This window comes from Ammodytes marinus, assembly GCF_949987685.1.
Source record: "Ammodytes marinus genome assembly, chromosome: 19".
Lineage (NCBI taxonomy): Eukaryota > Metazoa > Chordata > Actinopteri > Uranoscopiformes > Ammodytidae > Ammodytes > Ammodytes marinus.
The window spans coordinates 8,521,166-8,548,729 of record NC_137223.1 but is presented as its reverse complement, the minus strand read 5'-3'; the positions used below and the strand labels follow the sequence as shown (position 1 = coordinate 8,548,729).

General features: G+C 41.6%; 1 protein-coding gene across 2 annotated transcripts; it reads right to left on the bottom strand.

Annotated features, from left to right (window-relative positions):
• Positions 1–105: 105 nt before the first annotated feature.
• Positions 106–26,219, bottom strand: LOC307266009 (uncharacterized protein). 2 transcript variants are annotated; one of them, XM_080047886.1, is made up of 23 exons: positions 23,671–23,853; positions 23,419–23,490; positions 21,763–23,129; positions 17,883–21,258; positions 17,405–17,584; positions 16,034–16,072; positions 15,423–15,541; positions 14,100–14,247; positions 13,514–13,653; positions 11,887–12,013; positions 10,861–10,896; positions 10,036–10,196; positions 9,706–9,829; positions 8,899–9,044; positions 7,409–7,535; positions 6,603–6,632; positions 6,362–6,474; positions 5,869–6,001; positions 4,515–4,654; positions 2,884–3,007; positions 2,064–2,222; positions 1,301–1,463; positions 106–684 (listed from the first exon to the last, which is right to left on the bottom strand). In XM_080047886.1, exons 2-23 carry the CDS (start codon positions 23,464–23,466, stop codon positions 596–598), a joined length of 7,089 nt encoding a protein of 2,362 aa, XP_079904012.1. In that variant the 5' UTR covers positions 23,467–23,490; positions 23,671–23,853; the 3' UTR covers positions 106–595. The 2 variants fall into 2 exon arrangements, with proteins under 2 accessions (XP_079904012.1, XP_079904013.1); XM_080047887.1 differs by lacking the exons at positions 23,419–23,490; positions 23,671–23,853 and adding an exon at positions 25,975–26,219.
• Positions 26,220–27,564: the final 1,345 nt, after the last annotated feature.

Here is a 27,564-nt window from a genome sequence, read left to right as displayed (position 1 = left end):
AAACAAAAAGCGACATTTTAAATCTGAAACACCATGCATTTAGTCTGTTGATTGTTGTAAAACAAGTCCAGCTCAATCTACTGTAAAATATATTGAAGAAATATATTGACAAAAAAATACTTTTATTATTCTGAAAACAAAAGAGTTGTGTGCTGTATAGTTTTGATTAAACAAAGAAAAGACAACTTTCAAGAGAACCTGTATTTTCCGGTTCCTCGTATTGCATGCAGATGGTAAATGTACAGTATATAACATAACATAACATTGCATACAAAAGATATGAAAGTGTTAACACTGTTTAAGTTCATTCAAATCAGGAAAACACATCGATCCAATGAAAAGATACAAAAAAATAAAGCTTTTAACATATATTACTGGAGGTGTAAAATACTAATTATTTACATTTCATACTCATAGTGGGTAATGATAAAACAAAATGATGGATTCATCCACAGCTGTCCACATTGACTCTCCTGCAGCAGATGGTCAGCATCTCCAATGGCGTACCTTGTCTGGTCACTTGCAGCGACCATATCAGAGCCTCTAGTTAAGCCTCTGAAAATATATGGGATCCAGTCTAGCAGCTCACGTATTTTCATATAATCTCCACGTACCACCGTTGATGTGGTTTATTTGGATCAAGTTTGTTCAGAATCACTTGGTTTTTGTCGTAGTGATTTCCCCCTGAAACGGAAAGAGGGACATTCATTTCTTTGATTATGATTCTGGGAAGTCGAGTATTACTTTTAAAAGGATAATGAGTCCATCATAAACATTTACTGTATGTTACCATCCCATAAAATGGTTATGTAAACAATATATATAGGTTTTCCATTTAAAATATAACCCTGATTAGTAATATAAAGAAAACTGCATTTGAGTGCGGTGATTGACAGTTTGTACACTAACATCATTCAGTCCACAAGGTGTCACTAATTGACAGCGATGCAAGCAAGAGCCCCTAGACATAAATACACAGTTTTCAGTAGAAGTGAAACTCTGAGGCGCACAATGACTTTCCTTATAGTCCTCTTGGTAATACTGCCTTGTTTTGAATGAAAAACAATACATTGCATCTTAAACGAAGGCAGTAGTGTTATGCTGCAGATGTAGATGAATGCATCTTGAGTTTAAAACAAACTGGTAACGTAAAGGAATAGTTGAAATATAATTTGCCTTGAGTCATCATGTGTGGAAACCTGAACACAAAGTCTATGGACGTGTGACCGACATGGAATACTTTCAGACATTTTGACGCTCTCTTAATGGAACCTCCCACTATGCGCCTTTAGATGCTAACCTTTGACTTCTAGGACCAGGTCAGGGGTGGGGGTGTAGCGGATGTAGCCCTCCGGGGTGAGGCTCCAGAGGTGTTCTCCGTTGCTTGGCTCTGTCTTGAGACCCACACGGCTTCCTGCTAGGATCACAGTACCACTTGGACCCAGGCAGCACTCTTCCACTATCTGGTAAGAAAACACACAAAGGGGGGTTGACTAGAGTTTATACCATTTATCAATAGACACGTTTGATATGTAAGGTTTGTGCTTGTTAAAAAAAAAACAGTGCAACAGAAGATTGACTGAGGTTATGTTGAAGGTCTTTGCTACTACAGGTGCATCTAAAATATGTTCATGTTTTCTAGATTCATTACACAAAGTGAAATTAATCTGGAATAAACATATTTTCAGAAGGTTGACATGTCTGTATTCATCTTACATTTTTGATTAGTTTTATGTAATATTCTAATATGTTGAGACACTGGATTTAAAACAAAAGAAAAGGCCTGACATATTTCACTTTGTGTAATGAATCTAGGATATATAAAGGTTTCACTATTTGAATGGTCTATTCCATGATATTCAATTTGTTTTAGATGCACCTGTAAACCCCAGTTTCAGTCCATGCTTTGCTTGACTTGGTCTCTGATTAGATTCCACAATTATTGTTGACCTGATTAAAATGGCACACATAAAGACACCTCTGCTTTAAATAAACCTTGCTCATTGCTCGTTCACCTTTCTCAAGTCAAACTGTGTAGCATTACAATGATGGGTGTGTGTTACCTTGCAGTGCAGATGTCCATTCTGGTAGGACCAGATCTGCTCAAATCCCCCAGTCTCCTCTAGTTCTTGGATGCGCAGCAGTTTCACCTCATCCAAATCTCCGCTCACAGACATCAGGAGCCCTGTCTCGCTGTTCCTTAAGCGGAAGTGCACTTGTTTCTACTCAGAGCACACACACACACACACACACACACAACCAGAAACACAGTATCAGCACTTCCACTCCAAATACATTTTTGAATGTACTAAATATGTCTATGCCATTTTTGAATGTACTAAATATGTCTATGCCATTTCTGTATGTACAAAGACTATGCTCTACACAATGGAAGTGATGGAAAAGTAAGACCAAATCTTTTTGTTCAGTAGTGTGAGGCAATCAGGGTTGGATTGTTACTGATTTTCACTTCAACACTTGAGGGTCACAATTCTAAAAGAACATTTGATTATGCCTCAATAAATAATAATACGCTACTGAAATTGGTTTAACTATAGCAAAGACAAAATAAGCTACAGAATCTAGGCTATTGAGGCTTGCCCTTTGTAGCCTTCATTCATACCCATCAAATGACATACTGTATGCTTTTTTTTAATGCATACTGGTATAAAGTGAAATTAGCGGCATTCATTTTTTTTCGGTGAAATCAACCTGCCATGGCTGAGAGCTGCTAGAACTGAGAGTAGATCAAGTTAGGTTTTGTTGACATGTACAAAACATTTAGAAGTGTAAAAATGAATGCTTCCAACATTGTGGTGTACACATTTTCTAATGCATTAAAGTGAAAGCTGTGCCCCCAGTGTAGAGCGTTGGATTATATACCTGTATGAGAGGCCGGAGGGATCCAATTTTCCGCCAGCTGCTGAACTCGTGCCAGTCGGGCACCTCGCCAGGCTTCAGCAAGATCTGAGCCCCCCGATAGTTGATTTCCTCATATAATATCCACCTGGTACCAAAGTAAAACAGACAAAAACATCAGTCTCATTGAGTTAATTAATCCCTTGCAGTCCTGAGATAAATGCTGTTTGCAATCATATTTCCCATACAGACTATTTGGGCTGTGCACCAAACATTTTGATTAGTTTTTTTGTCAACATGGACTATGGATTTTAAAAAGAAATGCAATTGACATTTTTTCCTTTATTTCATTACTTTTCTTCCTCACATTATGCTAGCCTGGTCGTACCAGACCATCGTACTTCGTATTTCATTTGTTCAGAAGGAAAATGAAAATTGAGCGGAAGTATGTAGGCGGGCGGTGCCAGGCTAACATTATGCTGCATTTTTGGCAAATAGATTTCATCCTAAAAGAGAACATGCTTTTGGTTTGTGTGTATGTTCGACATCGATATGCATTTGAAGAAAAATGCCTATCCCCTTTGTTTTCTTTATTGCATTACTCTTCTTCCTCCTAACATTTGGTCACAACTTTGTCACATAAAGGTAAAAAAAATAAAAATACATCAAAATTAATACATTTCCGATGCTATTACCCCTAAATAAAGAGCTTTTTAAAATGTATTTTTAGAGATAATCTCCTCAACTGTGCCGAGGTGCAAGCGGTGACACCAAACGTCGCTTTTAACTCTTGTCATAATGGCTCTGTCTTTTAGCTAATGGGCAGACCGTGTCCCTCTGCAGTAGGAATGTGCCACTCTGCACACAGCCCTGGCACACACTGTGAGCTCTTTATTTCCTTCGTCATGGCTTCACACCTACGGTCTGAATCTTGCACATCAGCAGCAGGTTTCCACCATCGCTCAACCTGTCAGTCCTATTGCCATATGAGATGTGCAGAGCCAGCAGACTGCAACCAATTATTTGAATCTATGAAACATGGCATCTCAGCGTACGGCCAAAAGCTGCTACTCTTAACAGCCTTTCACAAAAAAAATAAAGAAGCCGTCTTCATTACTTCGTCACGCCAACAGAAGCTAATTAAATACGGCTCTTTCAAGTGTGAAGATAACCACTGCAAATGAATGCCAAGACATTTGTTTAGAAACACAACTTGGACTTTGCCTCTGTTATTATCTCTAAATCCGCCATCATTCAATTCAAGTTTAAGTTCCCTTCTTTTGTCCGTTGAGATTCATGTCTCATTAGTCACCGTTACAGTGGTGACACACACTACATGGGAGTGTGTTGCCACAAGCAAAGGACAATGATATATGGATTCCACAAAGCTTAAAAAAAACTTTTGACACGTCGACTTGCCAGTTAAAAAACTTTTGAATTCACAAGAGATGAAATAACCTATGAGAACCAACAGGGGCCACTCTAGTACAGATATGTGAAAGATAAATTATATTATCCTGCTCCACGCGGGTAGAAACACACACACAGGCTGTTATGCATGAACCTGTCAAAGTCACACCGAGAGGGGAACTTGGTGACGGTCTGCTGGGCGGCTGCTTAACATTCTGACAGAGTGCAGTTGTGATGGTACTCACATGCCCCCTTCCACCAGCACAGACTGGACTCTGCTGCAGCCTCCCGCCAGCTGCAGGTTCACCAATCCATCTGTCAGGACCACCCTCTTCCCACGCAGGCCGCCACGCTCAAACAGAGCGATGGATGGCAGTGAGAACTCCTGCCCAGCCAAAGAGAAAAGAGAGAGGGAGATTAAAGCCTCTGGAAAACTGGTCTAAATTAGTCCAAAGAAATCAATATATGATCTCAAAGTTGGGTGTTTCAATAAGCTTTCACAAAGATCTTATTGATAATGAATGTTCAGATATATTTAAGCCTAAAACTTAGTTTAAAAAAATATCTGCTTTTTTACTGTTTTGACAGGACTGTGTGGGCGTGGCCGTATCAAACAGTCTCCATGGCATTGTTAATATAGAATGTTTTGGGCAGAGAGCTGCCATGATTGGTTCAAAATACTATGTGTCATAAGAACCAGAGCATAGCCCGCCTTATGTACTAAAACACATTTTCTGTTAAGTCTATCAAACTTAAATGACAATCATTTTATTATATAATCATTTGGATTTAAAGATATGCCTCGCTCTTTCATATCGTACTATCATGCAACTATCTCCCCAACTTACATAGTTGGAAGGATTTTCTGGATTTGGGTTTACAGGGGCTTTAAGGAACGGCCCTGGCAGATAGCCCCAGGTAATATTCATAATAATAGCCCTTTTCTAGAAACTCAAAATCGCTTGAAATCAGGTTGTTTAGAGATAACCCTGGAAACTGAGCCATGCTCCTCTTTGTGCTCCCTGGCTTGTTTTTCCCATGTAAACTCTTAACAAATGTAAGCTGTTAAAATTAAACCACAATACCCATTAGTTCAGCCTGTTACCTGGCAGAATCTTAAAATAGACACTTCAAGGAGTAGAAAAAAACAGGTTGCAAAAAAAAAGCCACCCTATGCGCATGGACCTATTCTTCCATCTAGACTAATGGATTTCTTTAAACCTCCAACACTTACGTATGTTGTAGGTCAGCAGTGGGGAATAATGCACTGACAGACAATGTGAACTGTGAGGATTTTCAGATGCAGGGTTTGGTAAACAGTATTTCCACATAGAGCAAGTATATCTCGCCATCAAAATGACACTGGTCTTGTTGCATGTAGGAATAATGCATATGAAAAATAAAAAACATAAAATCTCGATCATTATTTCAAAACTGTCCATGGGTCAAACAAACACTAAATGGAGGGGAGTAGCCTATACTCTTTTAATCAAATTACAATGATGTAACTATAAATATTCTGTGTTTCCAAAGTCAATGGTTTATTGATCAAGAATTGTTGTCTAAGGTTAGACAGAAAGAGAGAAAAAAATAACTTACAAAGCCAATAGTCTGTAGTGAGAGAATGGAAGAGCTCGCATGGAAACAGCCCATTGCTCTCAGGTCTGGGTAGCTCCCCACTTCTAACACATACTTCCTGCCAGTGTAGTCCTGGCCTTCATATCCCAGCCAGCTGAAAATCATTTACATGAATAAGTATACAGACTTGTAAATAGATAAACCAACACAAAAGGAGTGTGTTCACAGGATGTAGGGATGCTGTATTTAAAAACAAAATACTCAAGTTGTAGCTGCTGCCATTGGCCAATGTAAAAACTATTTAGTAACACGGCAGTGACAACCTCTAACGGATGTTTTTGTAATGAGAGCAACATGCAGCTACAATTGTATCAGATCCCCTTTTGGAAAATCCAAAATTGCTTATTCATAAAAATCAGTTTTTTTGCGGTGTGATGTTTTAAATACTTGCATCAGAAGAATCACCATCAGCTTTATACTGTATATGTTGTCCACACAGCGCAGTATAACTCACCTGCCAGCAAGGACCTTGCAGGAAGCCACACAAAAGCCGTCTTGCAGGGAGGCCACACCGTCCTCCAGAGCGAGGACATTTCCCTGAAAACTGGGCTTAGAGAAAAGCTGCACCTGAGGTACACACAGCAAGACAATACGTTTTGAGTCATCCAGTCCCATCCACACCAACACAAGCACACCTTGCATCAGTTAGAATGGATGCTATCTCATGTGTTCTTTAAAAAAAAAAATCCGCCTACCTTAAACTTGGCGGCGTTCTCCAAATCATCCTGAAAGGAGACAACGGCTCAATGAGACTCATTTACACGCACCGAAGCAAAACACAAAGTAATTAGGAAAAATGTTAACTCATACGCGGTGGGTAATGTGCCTGTCTTGGTGGAAAAGATAATTAAAGAAAATCCAATTATTACTTTGCTTTCTTATTGAAGCTCAATTATCAACAGTATTATTGTACTTGTATTATACTTTGACTAAAAAAGGGTTTTAGTTTTACTTCTAAGGCTTACCAAAGACTACTGAAGAAAACACTTTTTTTATGAAATCCATTTCAGTTTTTTCCTCATCTGGTTTGAACTCATGATGACTCACCTTTGTGATCTAAGCTGGTTTTAATTTGAAGCCTCATGACAAGTATTTCCCTCAATTTACCCGTTGTTTTGCCTGTGACTCATGTTTCCACGGACAATCTACTGTATAAAGATTTGTGTGTCCCCCTAGAGACGCCTACACTCCATCGAAAATATTGCTTTGGTCACAAGCATTGGTGTTTTGACTGGTCACATGCGAATGAGAAGCCTTTGGTAACCGGGACTACCAGTAGGGGAAATAAGGATACAGCAAGCTCTTCGACATTGCAAAAATTGCACAAGCATTAATCATAGAGACGCTAAGTATACAAGTCATGTGATTATCTGAAACAAATTAGTATTGGGCTCAAGTGAACATACCAGCTGCTACACTTTTAAACAGAAAATACCAAAGTTACAGGACCATCTATGTAATTACTGGGCAGGATCTTTAAAACGTTATTGTGGGCTCTTACCATCACAACAGGCATTGCTGAGCCAACTCTGGGCTGTAAGGCCCCCCAGTCCTCTGGGCTGCCATACAAGCCTTTTTCCAGGATATAGGACTCACCACAAAAGCCCGGCTCCTCGAACACAACCCAGCTGGGAGAGAAAAACACAACAAGGAGGAGTATAAACACCCTTTCATTTTGCACTCACAACAATTCACATCTTTGGTACGTGCCATAAAAAAATAAAAAAACGCAAAGTTTCTACAGTCGCACAGTGGGTGTCGTTGTTTTATAATGCGCAAATAAACAACTCTTGGTCGGAGTCCAAGTTGATAATTACCTCCCCCATGGTAGTACCTCAGCAGCAGTTATGCACTGTATGTTCTCTCTGGCCAAATGTGTGTTTTTGTGGAACGCCTCGGGTGTTTTCTGCTCCTGAGAAAGCTGGGGGCCGTGTTTGCATTTTATGTCCCTGTGTGTGTCCTTACGTGCCACACTACAAACAAGTCTCTCTCTCTCTCTCTCTCTCTCTCTCTCTCTCTCTCTCTCCAATGCTACAACGACACACTGAGTCAATCAGAGACTCCTGGGGACGGCAGCTCTACTTTTGGGGCGAGGTTGTGCAATCTAATAACAGGCTAGCACAGCATGGCAAGAATAAGCCCTTTTGACATTCCACTTTGCATTATTCATCGTTTTGTTTGTGTCTCCCTTGGGTAGCAAACAATCAACATGTTCTGCATTTCATTATTCTGATATGAATAGGATTTTTCAATTTTCTGACTTGCTTATGTTTATGTTTGTGACTGCATGTTTTGCTGCCGATCGTGGCAGAAAGAGACAGAAACAGAAAACAACAAGGGGACACAGCCACTACATTTCCAACAGTAAATATAACAGCACATATGACAAGACAAAACACTTTTCGAGGAAAGCACTGTCCAAACACAAATGACTTTCCTTTGTTAATAGTTTTCACACGTCTGGTAACTCCTCCCCCACACCCTCTGCACTCATTTTCTCATTTATTCCCACTGCGAAAAGGGTGTGAGGCAGCATGCTCCGAGATTAACTTGCGTTGACAGAAAGTGAGGTGTGGCCGACTAAACATTAGTGAAGTGAAATGGGCAATCTGTTTGGGCCTGTCAGCATTGGGTGCGGCAGCGTCACCACACCTGACCTGCGTAGAAACTGCTAACCGCACAACACTTCACAGCAACTGCAGCCTAAAGTAATCACAAGGTTGAAATGTAGGAATGCACATAAAGCATGCACTGTCCTGTGGGTTGGTACAGTATCTGTCTGCAGTTGCTCGTCAGGTAAGGAATCAAGAAAGCATACCTATGTTAATAAGAAACGTCCCTTAAGTCTTGCAGTAAGACTTACTGTACAGATGGATTGGCTTCTTTTTTACTTAAGCAGGAGAGGGACTTATCCTGTGAACCATCTAAACCATTGATTTCCCATAACAGCTCGCACAGGCTACAGGGATCAGTACAATACGTGTCACTCACATGCCACTGATGACATCAATACTCTGTGTCTTGACGCCATAGCCTGTGTCCTCCATGTTGATCACAGCCACTGTGAAGTCAATGTTGACTCCTATGTCTCCGAGGTCCGGGTTGCTGAACATTTTGACATGTGGAGACATGAAATCCTGTGGGAAAAAAAACAACAAATCCATCAGGTGAAAATCTGATGAGCATCACACACCAAGCTAAATCACAAATATATAAAATATACAATTTGCTTCATATAAGACATTATTTGTTGTGCTGTCTAAATCTTAACAATAGTTATTCCCTTGTGTTTGTTTTGCCCATATGATTAACATTTATTTAAACGTACACATGTTACCACCACCTAGACATGTGCTCCATCCTCTGTAATTGATTTGTGCCCAAACCACAGTATGAGAGCCACTACTCTTCTGTTTGACAAGTACCTATCAGTTTACCTGAAATATTAAACTGATATTTATTGTTTTTTTTAAACGTAGGCAACTCATAATTCCCTTATTCTGTTATATTCCCCTACAGTTTCATAAAAACAAAGCTTTGTTGTCTTTGCACATTTGACTTGTTTTTTTTTCTTCACCGCATCAATTCTCCAATAAACACACTGCCAATAGTTTTGGTCTCCTCAGGAGACACAGATTTTTTTCTTCCATTTTCTGTAGACTAATTCTGAACCCTCACAAACCCATGCTGGTCGAAACCATAATTCAACCACAGTACGGTTACTTTTCATCACAAACTTTCGTATTCCAGGCTAAAACTACAGTCACACAGATTGAGTTAGCCCGGTATGATACTCACACCCAGTATCGGTCGCAGTGACAGGAGCTGATCGCTGCCTCCCCATTCGCTGCAGTCCAGGTACTCTCCTTCCTCCAGGATGTGTTGCTGGCCCTCAAACCCAGGCTCGCAGTAGCCCACCCAGCTGGAAGGACGGGGGTTGGCAATTTTGAATTGTTAGTTAGTTTCTGTGTATTTATAAATTGTATCAAAACCACTCCCCCAAACTCATGAGCTCAAGGTCACTATCTGACAGAGAAGTTAGCTCCGAGAACACTTCAACAAGAGGCGATTATTACCATCTCACTTGATCATACACAATGCATGCAATAAATAACAGTAATGACTCACAGGCCTCCGATGACTTTTAAAGAACCAACAGACTTCACTTTGGTTAGGTGAGGGTACTCCCCATCCGTAGCACCGTCTCCTTCACTGTCGCAAAAGCTCAAAACCTCACTGTCGATTTCCAAACAGGGGCCCTCAAAGCCAGGCTTCTCGTACACCACAGCCTGAAATAGAGAAAGGACGGGCATTTAATTAAACATGACTCATCGTTTGCATTAGTGGAGAAAGTAAACAGCAATTAAATTCATCTGTGTCTGTTTTTTTTCCTATAATGTTTATGTTTGTACTGTCTGTACTGTTTACAGTTACAGTGAATTCCATTCTTTAATCCATAGAATTGGTGTTTGGTGGTGAGTGACTGATAATATATTTGTATGATGTTGAAAACCAAATGGATACAACCTTGGTTACTTGGTCTGTGAGTGCAATAATGTGTGCACTCCAGTGATTTTAGACCTTGTGCCATTGTTTGAAAGACAATGCAATGAGCTGAGTCTTAAAAAGGCGCTTTATCTTCCATTATGAGGTCTGAAATTACCCACTGCCAAAACACTGTGGTTACATCGGAAAGTTCTTGACATCACATCTATTTTTGGGCTCAAATTAAGATAAACAAAAGACTAAAGAGGAAAACAGGCCAAAGAATGCTGTGCACAATGCCAGTAGGCTTTTTTTTTTAGCAAGTTTATGTTTTTCTCTCATTACATTAACCACATTTCATCATTGAGTTACTTCATAATTACCACATTAAAATTACATATTAACACTAAGCAGCTACAACATTTAAGTGTAGTCAAATACAACCATATAATGGTAAGTCAATCCTACCTTGACTTCACTAGGATTCTCCACTTTAAAGCCCCCCTGGAAAAGAAACATTGTCATTAACAACCACTTTCTGCTCTAATTAAATGTACAAATGTAGTCAACAATTACACAAAATGTTCCACTTTCACAGAAATGATGGCAATTCTGCTAAACAGTGGGAGAGGGAGTGAAGGAAATGAATAGAAATCACAGAACATGCTGACACTAACTTCTGTCCCTGGAGGTGGTTTATTACTGCTAATTTGCACATTGTCTTCCTTTGTACACAGTGCAGAGGACAATCATTACTAAGCCTTTCAATACTGAATTATTTGTTATTGGGAAAAGAGATTATTGTGAAAGCGGTTTGTATTATAAATGAAAAAATCATTCAAAGTATACTTGTCTGGCACAAAGATGCTAACATAGTGTGGAAAGGCAAGAGTTGAATGGAAATAGTAGGAGTTTAAAGCCATGCTGGTGTTATTGTACTTCAACTGCTGTCTTTAGCGCAACATGCTAACATGCTGATGTTTAGCATGTTAAGTGTAAGGTTGGGATGCAACCATTTGCTAATAAGCACTCAATAAAAAGTCCAGGTATTTGGTCATGAACCCAAGTATTGGACCAACTACAATTTTGACAAAATGAGATTTTTAGAAAATGCATTGCATTTCTTCCTGGGGGAGGCTTGTATGAACCATATAGCATGATAATCCAGCCAGTGGTGGTACTAGAGGATAAATCAGGCTTTTAAGATACATCATTTGGACACAATGAATGTCTGTACAAAATTGTTCACCAATCCGTATGGGATCATCAAAGTCATTAGAATATACTGTATCCAGCCCAAAGTTGCCGAGAATTCTCACCCAAAATTGACTATTTGTACACACGTTCATAATCCATCAACAGTTGTATTGGTCTGGACCAATGAGGTGAGCAAACCAACACTGGCATAAAATCATGATGCTACATTAAGCAAATGAACAACATCCCATTAATCATGAACTCTCCTCTGCAGTGTACATAAGATGCTATACGCACCATTTTAAGTGGCCTAAGAGATCCAACGAAGGGGGACGGGAAGCCCCATGCCTCTGGGAAGGGGTACACTCCTGTCTCCAGCACAGCTAGCATGCCCTGGAACCCGGGGTCACTGAACAACAGCCACCTGCAGGAAAGAGGAACACCCACATGGTATGTTAATTCAGCATTATGCCTAAATCTGCCTGCCTCCAGGCGCTATTGAGTCATGACCTTGCATGGCTTTTTGCTCAGGCTATAGCACAGTGCTAATGATCATGGCCATTAACAAGCTCAATAAAACTTGTTTTTCCACTTGGAAATTAGCAGCTGCAGGTACAAATGGCAATTGTGTTCATATACAGTAACTGGGTCTGGGTATGGCTTTAAGTGTGTATTTTACAATTAAAATCATCAGTCACGCAAACAAAAGCTGAGGACAAAAGCTATTTGTTTTAGCATAAAATATCTTAGGAATGCCATGCTACAGTTCAAAGCATTTTCCTTTTGCAGTTTGTTGTGAGTGTGGGCAGCCTTTGTTGTACGTCTGGCACTATGAGCCCATTATGTAGCGCCATATACACAGAGCCTCACACCAAAAGCACCACATGTGAGCATCTGTCAGGAAAAATAAACCCATGCTCATACACCCACTGCTAAGGAGGTCATACCAAGAATGGAAACGTATACAATAGATGAGTCAGTTGTAGGCGACTATAACTGAGCTATACAAGGAGGACGTTACAGAAAATGGTGTTTACCGCAAAAGTACATCTGCTGAACAGTTGCTCCACCTGTTCACAGAGCAAACACTGTGGAAGGAGCTGCTGAATCAGAATTATTCCTAACTATAGGTGAGATGTGCTGACAGCAATTTGTTTTGTGAACTGTTGAAAAATCTCCAAGATATTAGGTTTCTAGCAAAAATGCCAAGCTTAAGGTATGAAAAAGGTGCAGTGACAAAAAGGGTAGGCTGTCATTGAGTTCCTCAGGGGCAGGGCACTAAAATGTCCTCAATGCCTACACCTCTTACGTGGATAAAAACATTCTACACGTCGCCAAAATTCTCCCCACACCTTTGTCTCTTTCTCCCTCTCAACCTAGTCTCCACCTCCACACTGTTGCTTTCTCAGTGCCCCCACACCCACTGTCTCGCTTCCCCGACATGCAACAGCAGGACAGACATTCCTCAACAAGCAACTGAGTTCAGAGAAAAAAAGATACAGACTGAGGAGAGTAGTAATGATTATTATCACTCAGTTATTCTTCAAAAAGCCAAACACTGGGAACATTCAAATCTCCACTCTACTTTGAACACAGCAGGCGTCTCTGCCTGACTTTAGCAATAAAAGTAAAATCATTGCAGAGAACAGGGATTCTCTCATTACCTGCTCTTTATGCTGCTACGAAGCACTGACAATACTGCTTTGTTTTTCAGCACCTATACGTGTTTCAAATAAAATCCAGTCTCCGGGTAAAAGCACCTTTCTACCGCTTTGATCAATCACAGTAAGTAGACCAATGCGTCTTGCTAATGATTTCAATTTCGTCAGCTTGTTCATTACTGTCACACACACGCTTTACACGAGGCCAATCACGTAGATGTGAATGATCGTATTTATTTTCGCTAAAGTAGCCATGTACTTACACCCCGGAGTGCACTTGGATGGAAGCCGTGTTCACTGGGACGCCGAAGGAGCCCGTCTCTATTGTTTCGTCGTGGTAAGGTGTTACTCTGCCGTGGCCCTCCGGTTCAGTAAACAGATCGATACGGGGGATGCTGTAATCCTATAGAGAGGGGGAGAAAACAAAGCAATTATAGGCAGTGGCCCATACTAGTCCTTACAATCTAAAAAAAAAATAATGAACATTTCAAATAAGGAACGAACCGGAGGTGTAGTGGATAGAGCGTGTACCATATCTAATCTGGCCTTTGGTGCCGTGGACTATTAGTGAATGTCATACCCCCTCTCTCCCTCTGTCTCCCCATTTTAACTCGGTACTATAAAGCTTGAAAATGCCAACAAATTATCTTAAAAAAAAAGTATATAGGCTATAGATATATATATATATTTCACACAAGTATTTTTTTCCAAGGATTTTGGACTGAATAGCAGCAAAGCCATATCACATATGAGCTACCTTTCATAGGTGCCATTTGGGGTGAAAAGGAAGTTGATATTGAAAAATACCAAAGGATAATTGAGGTGGAAGTATTCATCCGGGGCACTCACCCAGACAGCATGTCGAATAGAGCCGATCGACATTGGCGGGCTGCTTTGCGCTTGGCCAGGCTCTGCCCACATGTTTTCCAATTCAATGCCCCCCTCCTCCAAGGGGATGGAGCGTCCCTGGAAGTCGGGCTTTTCGTAGAGCACCCAACTGTAGTGCACAAACAAGACCTTGTTATCATACGGCAGGAACAGATATTGATATGTTTGCTAAGATAACATTTAAAAAAAGGAAGGAAGGACCAGGATTAATGCAGAAGTTATTAAAATGTGTATTTTCAAGCAATATTTCAACATCTCAACATTTCACATTGAGAAGAGATACAGAATAAGATGGCACTTTCATAAGTTTCCCTAAAATATGATGTGACAGCCAGTAGCCGATTCAACTGATTCAACACAATTGATATAACGTGTTAATTGGTTTAGCTTTAGAAGTGCTGGCAAGAGGATTATGTTACTTTTGGATTGCGCAAGGCTAGCTGTTTCACCTAGTTTTCAGTCTACGTGCTTTGATAAGCGTAACACTAAAGCTGGCTGTAATGGTATATTTAATGGACACATGTGAGAGTGGTATCAATTTTCTTTTTTATCTCTTCGCAAGACCATGAATAAAAGTAATTCCAAAAATGCTGAGCGATTCCTTAAAATAATATTTCAGAAAGATATGACAGGAATGCTACAGAACTGTCAATTTTCTAATGTGGAATCTGCACTTAATGTATTTTAATCGTGCCCCTGTAAAGAAATTTGAATGGCCTTGTCTCTGAATTGTGCTGAATAAATAAACTTGCCTTGCCTTGCCTTTTGCTAGATCTGGCTTGGATGTTAAGTGTGTAGTATTTGTCAACTGGAAGCGCAATGGAATAATTTATTGATGGTACCAGCCTTGTTCTTTCATGTGCACAATGCACATGAGAGCCGGCGAGCATGTAATACATATTCCTGCCAATGCTTTTGCTTTTGCTGAGTGATGACACTTCAAGAAACGCAGCAATGCTTTGGCAAAAGCAGGGAAGAGGGAGGCTGATAGCAAGTAAACATAGATGTAAACAATGCAGCTCTCAAAATAGAAAATGTTCTATTCAAATGTTTGATGGGGATGGAAATGCTTACTACAGGTTTCCAGGCCTCCACAGGTGCATACCACTGAATGCAAGAAAATACTTTTAAAGTAAAAAAAAAAAAAGAAGAAAAAAAAACCCTGTGGCAAGTTGAATAGCCTGAACAAAACCACTTGGCACACATTGGAACTACACTTCCTCCAACTGCAAAATGGATTTTCTCAATATCAAGTGAAAGCTCCAGTTGAACATCGCTACTCACCATCCTCTGATGACCTTCACAGATATGAAAGGCGAGAACTGCAGAGAAGTGGCATCTGCTACGTCCCTGTAGATCTCGTACACCTGGCCACTGAACTGCGCCTCCTCAAACAACACAATCTGTTGTATAGACATAAAGGGCAATGGCATTAAGAGAACTGCTCAGTGGAAAAATGCATTATATGCACTCACCATTACATAACATTGTGACATAATAGTGATCCACCAGGGGCTTAGTGTTAATGTAATGCATGACAGTGGATCCCCAGCACAGCAGAAGCTGGGAGGCGACTTAATTGAAAACAATGTGCGAAAAGAAACATCAAATGTTAAGGACAAGGGAAATATCTGTTTCTTGTAATAACTACTATTGAAGTTGTACAATAATGCAGAACCACAAGTGGTGCATTGCCATGGCAGCACTGAATTCCATGACTGTAATGACATCCAGCTGAACATTTGCACTAGAATTTTTTTTTTAATACCCTGTTTAGCCCTACTAACACCATATGAAAAGCAGATGTTTTCATAGAACAGAAAGCTGTCTGCCCAGATTCCTCTCTCCATATTGTTTCTATTCTAAAGTATGTGGAAAAGATGTGCCTACTGTACCTTTCCAGGACGCTTGTGGAATCCTTTGGGTGTCCGTATCTGGAATGCAAAAACACAGTATTATCATTGTGACAAAGACCGCAGAGCATGTGAAGCATCTCTGAAATGTCAAAGGATCCAAAGACGCATGTGTTGGTTCAGCAGCTCTGGGCCTGTTGAAATTCCTGACCTTTTATTTTACTTCAAGGAACAAAGTGGGTCAGTGGAGACTACGTACAACGTTTTGAATTTGTATTCAAGCATGTCACTGCCAAGCATGTCACTGCCAAGCATAACCAGCAAAATATATATATTCTCAATACAGCATGCTTGTAGGTATAAGAATCTTGCAGAACCAAATGCTTGCTTGATTAAACAAGTAGTGGCCAACTACAGCAATTCAAAACTGTGACTGCTGCTGGGAGAAACATGCCATTCATATACAGTATGTCAAATCAGGGTATGAGAAAATGTGATGAGAATGTCTGACTCTTAGCATTAACATGCAGATTCATCAATAAAGTAAATCATGGAAGCTTCATTTTACAGTTCCATCATTTCAGATGAATTGCTAATAATTTCTAAAAAGTCTGTAAAGAGCTATGTTAGTTGGTATAATTCGTAAGGAAAAATCAATAGTGACAGTGTTGAATCAGCAAACTTCTACTTTCAAGTATTCCAACTAATAGCATGTGTGACTGAACATGCATACATGTGAAATGTGTCTACAGGCAAACAATTCAACATATACTGGATGTAGGTCAAAAACTTTTTCGATAATACGTGTATATTAGATGAGTCAGTTTTAGTATACATACTATAACTGAGCTATACAAGGACGTTACAGAAAATGGTGTTTACCGCAAAAGTACTGAAAATGAATAAGTATTTACTTGTGTTGAAAAGGAGCTTTCCATTCAAGTATATTCCTTTTCCCCTATCACCTAGCGGGGAGCCCTACCAAATTAGTTATTTTAATAAACTTCCCAGGAAATCATGTGGAAATGGTTAACGAAACATTCAAAATATAGCCTTACTGAAGCATGAAGTTGCCACCCTAAACACATCACTTTCAGTTTTACCAGCCCAAATTTAATCAAAGGGAATGGTGAAACAAAGGATCCAATGTGGTGTTTAATGAGCCGTTTCTCTACTTATGATGAAACCTGATACCAGAATTCAAATATTGCATTAAAAAAGGGAATTATTCAATCAAAAACGCAGGTTGTGCTTCTCTAAAATTATTTGAAAGATATAAATCGTTTCTAGCTCGCCTGCCAGTGCACCACGCAGTCTAAGCTCAAACACATCAACTTCAAAGAGAAGTGCAGCTTTAAGTTGTGATGCTAAGCTATAAGGCATCCATAAACGGTGCGTATGCCACACACTTACTTTGTTACTAAGTATCGCCTGTGGCTGTGCCGTAGGCTTCTTCAGCTCAGGGAGTGTAGACTGTTTGGTTGGAGGAATCCCAGGAAAACACGGAGGCATGGCTTCAGGAAGCAGCTGACCTGGTTTCACAGCCATGTCTGCTTCATCTGTAGTGGCTCGAGTTGTCATTTTTCCAATGACCTGACACACAAACCAGAAAAAGATCAGATAAGAATACAATTGTTTTGTTTTTCTTTTTTCCCTTAAAAATAAAAAGTATAGCAATACTCTTTGTTGTTATTAAGAGACATCTTGAAACAGAGCCAGTCCATGAATCATTTCTTTCATTAAATGAATACAAACTGATTGTTCATGTTTACTTTTCTTGGCTTCAATCTGTAAGAGGTATTTTGTCCGTGAAATATCTGTGTAATGAGGACAACTTCTGTAACATTCACATATTCTTTAGTGAGTGAAAGTCACATACAGAAAGACTAACCTCTGTTCTGGCTTGCTCCTGTCCTTGTATACTCTGCATTGGTTTCGCTGGTTCTCTGGGGAGGTACTTCTCTAAATAGTTCGGCAGCTTAATGTCGTTAAAGGAGGGAAATGGAGGACTTGAGTCACTGACCACAGACTCTGCAGCCTGGGCTTCCTCTCTGCTGCTCGGGGTAGGGCTCTGCTTGGCCAGCGTGTCTTTGAATGAAGCTGTGGCAGTATGGCTTGGCGGGATTGGCTGAGTTAAAGATGGGGGGCTTGTGCGGGGGTCCTCGCTAGGTGAAACATCCCCAGAGGTGGTGCCATCTGTCTGCTGTTGAACTCCAGTCCTCTTTGCTCTGAAGTTGGATGAGCTGAGGCTGCTGAAGACGCAGCTCCCCTCCAAGCGAGACTTGACTTTGACCCGCTCATCTTTCTCTTCAAAAACATTGTCATCGTCGGCTTTGTCTCTGAGGCGGGAGTGAGAGTCTAGGCCACTGAGCAGCACGCTCCTGGCAGGCTTCATACCAGATTTTGTCTCCCCTTTCTTGAGCAGGGCTAAGGCGCTCGGCCCTGTTTCTGCAGAGAACTTCTTCTTACTCAAGCCAAACATAAACTCCTCCGGGTCAAACGTCTTCTCAAAGCGGTCCTCCCTTATGGCAGGCAAGGCAAAGGGCGGCTGAGGTGGCCGAAATTGGTTGTGTTTACGTGGCGGGAGGGAGAACGGGGCGCAGAGTTTCTTGATTTTCTCAACGAAATCATCGTCGTCCAGGTCAGGGGTGTCCAGAAGATTGCTCTCACTTCCAGAAGTGCTTAGTCTGGGCGCCATGACTTTCAGTTTCTCTTTGGGAATGTCCACATCCAGCCAGCTGGAGGGGGCGTCTTGCAGCATTGCAGAATCATCTTTGCTTAGTCCCCGTGGAAAAGGCAGTTTCTTCAAGATCGGCCGCTGTACTGAGTCCGGGGACATCTTTTTAGAATCTGGGGAAGAGAGTGCTTTTTGACTTGTCTTGTTACTCAGCTGTGGAAGTGGGGAGATATCACCATTAGCAACAGGAGAGTGTTCCTTCCTTGGTGATTGCATTGTTTTCTCAGCTGTCCTCTCTACCATGGTTACTGTGGAGTTAGAAGCAGAGCTATCAGTGGGCCTATGTGCTTTTTTGTCTGTGCACTTAACTGAAGTGATTTCACTCGTGCTCTTTGTACTCTGCGATTCTTCACACTGTGGGCGTCCAGGAGTGACTTTCATGATATCTCCTGAAATGTTCTCCTCTGACTGCATCGATTTGACAGTTGAAATATTTTTCCCATCGCCCTGCTTTGCCCCCTCACTGCTCACAGACTTAGAGACATTAGTCTGAGTAGGCTCTTTACCAGCTTTTACCGACACCCCCTCAATTATTCTAGTGGCTTTGGTAATAGGCTTTGTGCTGCTGGAGAGTAGAGCATCAATAGCTCCACGTGTAGATGAGTCATTTTGTGAATTCTCCTTTTGTCCCACAGATACAGTATACAGTTGTGGCTCTGCTGCAATCACTGCTGTCTCTGTTCCAGGACTTTGTGTGGAGATTTTTTTCAACTCAGGAGGCACATTGGTTGCCGTCTCTCCTTTTGAAGGCCCTTTATTAATCAGGGTACCACTCACAGCCTCATTAGTCTGGATGAGGGCAACCATTGCAGTTTTTTGCGTATCTGTAGGCTTCGTCTGTTTGACATGTTGTGTCTGAGCAGGGTGGCCTGATAATTTCTTCTCTGAAGATTGCTCTGGTTGGTTGGTTTCCGATTTTGTTATGCCTTTAACCGGCTGTGTCTCTTCTTTTCGTGAAGCATTTTTTCTTTCACCATCCCTGGCAACGCTCCCCTCTGTCTGTGAAATACCTTGTCCACTCTCTGAAACCCTGGCCCGTGGGATATTTTTATCTGAAGGCAGGAGCTGCTTTGATTTTCCGTTGTCTTTATCTTCAGGCCGTTTAGCTTCTTCTTTCTCCGCTTTATCTACATCTTTACTCTCAGCCTGTTTGACCAGTTTTGTGGCCTTGTTTTGGGGTTGCTGTGTTTGCCCTGCATCATTTTTCTTGGGTTCCGTTGCTTTTCCTTTAAGTCTCGTTTCAGATTGCATTGACAATTCTTTGTCTAATTTAGGATGTTCTATAGGGGGTTCCTTCTGCCTCGAAGGAGCCTCCTCAATCGGTCGTTCAACTGCAGGTGAGGGGGTGGAGGCTGACGTTTCCCTGATATCCTTGGAGACCTTTCCCGTCTGCTGTGTGAATGAGAGGCTGTGTTCCCCTGCCGTCTCCTCCTTTTGGGGTAAAACACTGGAATCTTTGTCAATAGGAGTCTTTGTTCCACTGCTACAAGCAGCAGTGTCAGGTTCATTTTTGTTGACAGATGGTTCAGGCAATCCTTCCTGTCTGTTGACCTGTTTGGAAATGTTCTCCCTTTTAAATGAAGAATCTAATTGTTTGTTCTGTTTGTCCATCACCTTAAATTCCTTTTTAAATGCTTTCTGTTTGGTGTCAGAACAAGGCTCTGTATCGGATTGGTTTCTATGGGCCTTATCAGATGCTAATGAGTCTTTCTCAGTGAGTTGTTTGGAGGGAGAGGCAGTGTCCTTTTTGTTATCCAGCTGTTCTTGTTTTACAGCATTGATCTCTGGTTTACCTGCAGAGAAGAATGATTTGCTTTCACTATTTGGGCTCATGGGACTGGTTGGTTCCCTACTTTTTCTTCTTTTAGAGCGAGAGGTCGCTCTGCCAGGGCTTTTGGGCTGCGGGCTATCATTGGACAGTTCTGTAGAAACACCTGGCCCCTTAGCTGGAATATCTGTTTCAACACTGTTAGGTTTCTTACCTTGATCATTTGTTTTCGAGGCCACCGTGACCTTTGTTTTGAGGTCCTTCAATTGTTCTTTGGGAGAGGATGTCTTTTTACCCACTGCAGGGCTATCTCGTCCATCTTGTTTGGATGTCATCTCTGATGTTGCCCCTGTCCGCTCTTTGGTATCCAGTTTACCCTGATTGCCCAGTTTTGTTGACTTTGGCGGAGACATTCCTGTCGTGGCTGGCTTTGGAGGCAGCGTGGGCCTCTCATCTTTCGATGGCGCCGCAAAGTTCCTCGCTCGCTCCTTCACTGTCATTTGCTTCTCCTCGACGCGTGACGCAGAGCCAGACCTGGCCGTGTCATAACGTTCGGCTGATCTTGACCTTTGTTCGGATAACTCTAAATTTGCTTTCAGCCTGTCCGAGACGTTCGTGATTGGAGAGGCATCCGAACTCCTCCGGGTCTGTAAGGTCTGATTGATCAACCCCCCTGCAGGGTGCTCAAAGAGGTTGATTTTATCTGCAATCCGGCCAGTGATTGGTTTAGGCTGCTCCTCTATTTTCTTCAGTTCCTGTGGTCTGTGTATGACAAGAATACAGGTTGGAATTCAAACCTACATTTTATATATAGCAACATTTGAAACATGTTGACTTTGACTCATGTATACAACTTGCTTATCTGCCTCAATATGCACCCTGTTATCTGCCACAGACAGATGTTCTTTAACTCTTCAGTTGATTTGTTAAATTTAAATCTGACCTATATTTTCATATGAAGTGCTAGTGCCAATCTTGAAGCACATAATGTACTTTGTCTTCAGACACCCTTGTTTCACTGTGGACACACCTGTGCTCTTCCACCCACAGCAATTAACACACATTCCTTGTTTTGGTGGCAGTGCAATGTTACACAAAAGCTTGAAAGGCAGGGTAAAATGTCTGCTAATGTTGTGTGTACACTCGCTGTTGTATTAAACATGTATTCATAACCAATTGGATATTTTAGCCAGAATATAACATGAGTAATAGACTGCAGTTTATGGAAATGTAATGAGTTATTGATTCATTCAAGTCAAGTCTTACCTTGTATAAGTCTCTGTTGTGGGCTCATCCTTTGCTTCATCTTTGGTATCCTTGAATGCTGACACAGAATCCTGGTTTTCTCCCGGTTGGCTTTTCTTCAAAGGAACATATTTTGTAAAAAGCTTCACCTCGCTTCGGGAAACTTTCAAACTCCTTCGCTTGGACTCCGGCGTCTCCGTCTTCCTTTCCACTTTGTAAAGACTGTCAACGTCCTCCATGTCTAGAGCTCCATCAAACACACATTCCAGAGCGGCTGCAACGGCGGAGTTTGAATCAGGGAAGTTGTCTGACTGCTTGCTTGCGTCAGGACAGGAAGCCTTGCTCTCCACTCCTTCAGGTGAGGCCTGAGAGGTGGGGTGCTGGAGTTTGGAGGAGGAGCCTACGGATGACTCTCCCGTGTGAGTCTTTGGACTTTTGCCCTGGGGACTGGTCACTGAGTTACCTGACGTAGGTAATCCCTCTTTGACAAGTTGGGCATTGGGAGGCGTTTCCCCGCCATCTCCCTGAGAGTTCTTTCTGAATTTCCTCTTGGCTGAATTTTTACGCCCCATGATGTCTGCCTCAGTTTTTCCTTGAACAGATTCAGCCTCTGACTGTGAGTCTATGCGTGGCTTCAGTGACACTCCAACCAGGGCACTGTAATAACTCTGTGTCCCACCAACTGCGGGACTCACATTTGTCCTTTTTCTCTCCGCACTTGGTGAACCTCTTGAACTCTTTGGGGAATCTAGACCTGATGACGCTTTGGCCTTGGGGAGGACCTGTAGGCCCTTCTTGATTTCAGTGCAGACAGCTGCTCCCTGTCCAGCAGTGTCTTGGCCGTCTTGTATCACGCTGGTCTCCTCCAGGTACCACTGGAGCCTCTTGCCTGCCTGGGCCTGCTGTGCTTGTGTCTGGGCCACAGGCTGATTATGGGCCCTGTCAGTGTCCCGCACTGCTCCCTGCTCAGAGGAGGAAGAGAGATGTGTCAGATGACTGGCATACTTCTCAGGATTCCTGTTGGCTGTCCAAGTACTGCTGCTGCTCTCTTCTCTCTCTTTGCCCTGCCCTGTTCTCTTTTTGGTGCGCTCCTCAAACTCCACCTCTTTTGGACCTCCGCCTCCTGCTGCTGTCTCAGTGCCGCTCGCTACAGGGCCGTCTCTGCGGGCAGACTGCGTGGCGTCTCTGTAGAAGCCTCGTGGACTGGAATTGAAGCTCTGTTCCTTCTCCTTCTCCCACTGTCGTTCCCTCGGCCTGGGTCTCACAGTCTCCTCACTCTCCTCTTCTCCCTGTTCAGTAGGACTTGTGGGACCTTTTCCCCTCCATGGAGACAACCAGCTCCCAATACGGCCCAGGACCCCAGTCGGCTGCTCCTCCGGGCTCTCAGACTAAAACAAAGCAGATAAATAGTTGACGTGAATGTCTACTTACACATATGGAAGTTAATAAATGTGCATATTTCGAATTAATATGCAGGACAATACTCGTACAGTAGAGTGTAGTTACACGTGGTAGTGCAAATACCATGAATTGCCAATGAACAAAAGAAAGGGGTGCAGGCTTGGGATCCGAAATAGTTATAAGTAGAGGTATGTTCGTTCATAGGCATTTTTAGTACAGCCATGCATCTCTCAGCATCGCAAGACATGCAGGAGTGCATATAACCGTTAAGCTTACCGTAGGAAATACCACATCATTCAGACTCTTTATGTAGGCTGAGAACATGATTTTTGTTTAGAACAAAAACTCCTAAAGAGCATAAAACAAGAACAAAATCATTCCACCAGGTTTAACAACTGCAGTGTGAAAGAGTAGAAATATTAACATTAAACAATAAGAAATGATGCCCTAATAGAAAAGTGTTAGATTATTTACTCTCTTATACTTTGAGCTATACTTTTGGCAGTACTATAATAATGATCAACTCACCCTTAATTAGACATAGAAGAAAAACTTTTCGCCTCCCTCCAAAATATAAACCGCTGTGAGTTTGTCCAGCACCGGATCTGCACTCAGATTCATGTCTAACTGATGAACATATTGTGTTTAGTCCTCCTTGCATCCAGTAAAGCATCCGCAACGGCTCGAGTGCGGTTGATGTATTGTTGATAAGAGCGCTGATGAAGTTCTGCCCCTCCAGCGGAGCGCACGCAGCCCGGTCGAAAAAAAAATGACGCCTTCAAGTGCTCCTTGTAAACGTCAGACACATGAAGTGCCACTATGAAGCCGGTTAGTCAACACGTTTTCAACCACCCTTATGGCTGTTTCATTTTGCTGGTATGTGTTTGTCGGAATGAGTCAACTACATTTTTTATTTTATTTAATATCTTATTATTAAAACGTTGAACTACGGCAATGTCCTGTCAATGTAAAACAACTCCAAATCGGTATTACAATTAGGCCTAAATTAATACTTTTATCCTATTTGTTATAAATTAAATGTGAGTGGGTAACATAAGAAACCACAGCTTGGAGGGGCGAGGTGTGCATGTTTTGTTTTATTGACCAACATTTCTGATGCTTTCACTAAAACGGTTTTTGATTGTTTTTTAATGTGCAGTTCACACAGTCCAAGGGTCACTTTGGTTTACCAGTTATCCTGTGTTCAACATAGGGCTAGGGTTAAAATAAATAAATAAGTGGAAATAATGTCTTGCTAGTTTTGGCATTAAAGCAGGGGATTGTAGTTTAAAATGTTTATTCATTTTCTATCATATAATGTTTTTTTTATTTCACATTAATGGAATGATATAATAGCTTAACAGAACAATTGACCTGTAATAATGGTATTTGGCACATGTCATAAAGCCATGCCTTAATATCTGAAGCTTGAAGTCACAATGAGTCACTGCGCACACAATTAACATGCTTTGTATATGTGCATTCCTCATAAAGTGTTATTGTCCAAACATATCTATTGACATGTCTCTAGATCTCTGTACACATATTACTTCTACGTCTACAGTACTGTTTGCTCATTACAGAGTTTCACTCCACAGCAAGATTATTAATAATAATGGAACTGAGATTATGCAAGAATCCAAATGTTGAAAGGTATAGCAGCTTGGCACCTCAGGTATCAAATTGTCACTTGGCTGTGAAATAAATGAGAAGCTTTGTAGACTGCCAAACTAAGCTAGTTAAAATTTGGTCTTGTAAATGTCATTATTACCACAGTAGGCAAGTAGGCTACAGTCCTGTCATTTGGAGGTTGCATCTCATTAGATAGAAGCAGCACAAGGGAAATGTTTCTCCCAAAATCTTCAAAGTGGTCCAAAATCGACCCACTGTGTTTCCTTTATCACCTACAAACAGGTGGGTTTGGCCATTTCATTTAGAAATCAGTTTCAACAAGTGTTGAATTAGGTTAGTATAAGTAGCCTACATTGTTGTATGCCTATTTGTTGAACGACCTCGTCCAGGTCAGTATGATGATGTGTCAAACTCGCAAAAATCCCCACACTCATTCTTGCAATTGAAGGCAGCAAGAGGCCGTGTCTAAACAAACTTTTCCAAGGGAAATGACGCATTGACTAGTGTGGTTTTTTCAGAGGTCTGTTGAATTCAGTTTCTGGTTTTGCAAATCTGCCTGCCCTTGTTTCGCTTGGCGGGCTGCTCAAGTCAGTCTTTCCACGCTGTTCGGTTGAGGAATTTAACCCTTTAACCGCTTTTTGTCTGAGTAAACACAAGTCACTGTCTGGACCTGTCGTGTGTTGTTTTGTCAAAATAAAGGGACTGCGAATCAAGAACACGATAGGTCGAAAGAAATAAGTTTTAATCTGGGGACTTATTTTTTCACTTTTTCATTTGGAACACAGCACGCTTCGCCTGTAGGCGTGGTGCAGCCTTCTGGTTTAAAACATATAGATACAACGTTATTTTTTCCATGCAACCTTCTTGTTTATTGCGGTCTCATTAATGTTTTCACAACACATATTTGCTCTTAATGATTGGAGGCATGGCCCGAAGTGTTTACACACACAATAAAACAGTTTGGCAACAGAGATACAATTTCGCTGCCTAATCTAAAAAGTTCGACAGCCCACGCAATCTTAATAAAGGTCCACCAGGTCACCAGCCTACAGTAGCGCCGCGCCTCCTAGGCAAAAAGTGGCCCTGGTCCTTTGTGCAGCCCTAAAATACTAGCTCCCATCGATCGAAAAGCATCCACAAACCCCGCTCCATTTCAATCAATGCAAAGCACGTCACCAGAGACAGAGAGCGAGATCTTACCATGATTATAGTGTTACTCCTGCCTTCTCAGCTGTCTCGGGGACACGCCAGTCAAAGTGAAACAAAGCGAAGAAAAAACTCAAAAGAATGAAGCCTTTCTTTGTGCGCCACCGCCTCTGTGTGGTAACCTGTCCCTCCTCAGTGGCCTACAGAACAGGGTATACCTCATTAATATTAAGTGCGATCCAAAATGAGAATATACTTTGGCTGAATATTGCAGTGCACCAGATAGATGTCATTGTGAATGTTGCTTTGAAGTTGTGTGTTATTTTTTTCTTTTTCTTTTTCTTCCCATGGTAATACATGGGCTGAGGTCCATGTGGAATCTGCCCGGGCCAGGTTCAACACCCCGAGGCTTTGAGCACCGTGACACAGCAGGCAGTTATAGGCGGTGTATTATGCAACAAAGACTAAGACAAAGAAGCCACACATGCAAACTGCAGCTTTGAACTCACACAGATGTAGGACATGTCCAGGTAGATGCAGAGTACACACATACATACACACACACACACACACACACACACACACAAACTAACACAAGTGAGCAGTCGAACACACACCCCTACTATGCATCAAATTCACAAACCGCAAACAAAAAACCTTCTCTCTCTGTTTGTCTGTCTCTGTCTTCCCCATGACTTATTGATGCGCTTCAGAATCTGACACCTGTCTCATTCACCAGCATATGAAACATTTACACATGGTTGTTTCCTCATAGCAGAACCAGTGGGCAGGAAACAACTAAATGCTGACAAATCCACAGGCTTATCTCCAGTACTATCGGTTTTATGTACAATTTGAACTTTAAGAGATACGTTTTTCTTTCGTCTTTTTAATTTTTTTATTTGATTCCATGGAAATGAACACCTTTGTTGCTCAACTATGCCACTGCAGACACAGTAGGAAAATACGAAAATTAGGCCACTTATCACAATTATTTTTCAGAGGAGTGGAGTCTAGTTTGACTGGTTTGGAGCTAATTAACCATGTAGCTGTGGGGACACACAGACAAGGTGAAAAACACTGAGAGAAAAAAGAGCGCCATTACATATGTCTTTATAACTGTTGACTCTAATCCACCTGGATTGTAAGGATTAGCATGAGAGCTATAGTTGCCCACTGACAATGCAAATATGTGGGGAATGAGTCACACATTCTACCACACTGAGCAACGTCTACTGGCTCAATTTATATAGTATACACATACTTTTTGAAGCCTTTGGATTTACAGTTTGTGTCACAAATTGTTTTCAGCACTGCCCTGTGTGTGAAATTCATATTCCTTCAGACTTGCTTACCTGGCAGCCGCTCACTACAGGCGGTCTCTCTTTTTGTTACACCGTGTAGCAGCTTCACTGGAGGCGTGTGTAAACAGAATAGATGCTTTTCTTGTTGTTAAGGCAGAGAAAAGGAGTTAGTCACTCTCTTGTGTCCACCCAGACTTGCCTTCGCTTGGCAAGATATATGAATCTGCAGGCTTCTGGAAGGAGAAGTGACAACCCTCTGAAGTAAAGGAGAGGCTTAATTGTGCCATAGCAAGGCTCCTGAGTGCACTTTTTCCAGCAGGGGTTTTTCAGACAAGTCCCA

Excerpts from the sequence above, each read along its gene's own strand:
- LOC307266009 (XM_080047886.1), bottom strand. The coding sequence starts at position 23,466 with ATGTTCTCAGCCTACATAAAGAGTCTGAATGATGTGGTATTTCCTACG. Across the intron at positions 2,223-2,883 it reads CCCTCCGGCCTCTCATACAG|AAACAAGTGCACTTCCGCTT; the intron begins GTATATAATCCA and ends TGCTCTGAGTAG. Across the intron at positions 685-1,300 it reads CCTGGTCCTAGAAGTCAAAG|GGGGAAATCACTACGACAAA; the intron begins GTTAGCATCTAA and ends TTTCCGTTTCAG.